The sequence below is a fragment of the Halyomorpha halys genome, unplaced genomic scaffold, assembly GCF_000696795.3.
Source record: "Halyomorpha halys isolate HHAL.00 unplaced genomic scaffold, Hhal_1.1 Scaffold12048.1, whole genome shotgun sequence".
NCBI classification, from domain to species: domain Eukaryota; kingdom Metazoa; phylum Arthropoda; class Insecta; order Hemiptera; family Pentatomidae; genus Halyomorpha; species Halyomorpha halys.
Window position 1 is genome coordinate 1 of NW_027110959.1, and position 1,035 is coordinate 1,035.

At 28.8% G+C, this 1,035-nt stretch overlaps 1 protein-coding gene across 1 annotated transcript; it reads left to right on the plus strand.

The window, feature by feature from the left end:
* Positions 1-63: 63 nt before the first annotated feature.
* LOC136796163 (esterase CM06B1-like) lies at positions 64-764 on the plus strand (the record flags this gene model as incomplete). The annotated part of the gene is made up of 3 exons (XM_067049072.1): positions 64-199; positions 360-486; positions 602-764. Coding segments are annotated over 3 exons (426 nt in total), but the record flags the coding sequence as incomplete, so codon positions are not given.
* Positions 765-1,035: the final 271 nt, after the last annotated feature.

The following is a 1,035-nucleotide window of genomic DNA, read 5'->3' on the forward strand; positions in this document are numbered from 1 at the left end:
TCACAATATCACATAGTAGACATAGGTTTCCTAAAAATATTTGAAACATTGGTGTTTCCACAGTTGTATACTGACACATGGTTTGTTACTGGAATAATTGATGGTGCAAACTATCATACTGGTGATGTTTACTTCTACTACTTCGACTATATAGGAAAGAACACATACCGGGAGGGTACAAATCGCACACTGTTTTTTGGTAACTATTATATTATGTTTGTATCTTGGAAAGTTTGATAGCATTAAACATATCATGTTTACTTTCTGTATTAATAAATTATAATACTTTCATTAATTTTAGTAGTTATTTGATATCTATCTCACAAGGCTTATTACAGTGATTTATTCCCTGTTTTAAGGTGCACCTCACACAGAAGAAATAAACTTTTTATGGGAAAACCCCAATGTTAACTGGACATTGAAGGATGAAGACCTGAAGTTTTCAAGAAGGATTGTCAAGATTTGGGTAGATTTTGCAAAGTTTGGGTAAGTGTAATAATTTTGAAAGATTTAATATTTTTATAATAATATAAATTACAAGCTCTGTTTTAATGTAGCATAATATTATATTCTATTAATGTAATATACTTTGATTTAACAGGAATCCTGCGCCCAGGGGAAGTGACATATCTTGGACCAAGTGGAGTCCCAAGAGACACAACTATTTAGAAATGAGTAACTGTGGCTTCAAAGAAAAACAAGGATTTGCAAAAGACCGATACAAGTTTTGGAAAAGTATCAACTATAATGATCTCTTAAAATAGTCATATAGTATAGTTTTTATATATGTATCAATCATGCTGCTATTTGTTGAAATTGACTTATTAAAGATGAGTTAATCAGCTGAATTTTAAATATATAAATGTTTAATAATGGTGTTTAATTAATTAACCAACAACCTTTTCTAAAATAGTAGTTTTTCTAATCAATTTTTATTTCAAAGTTTCTTCCGTTGTTTATAATGAGTTAATATATTAACAATGATCACATGATCAGTCACTAATACAGTTGACTAAAACAATTAAAGATTAGTAT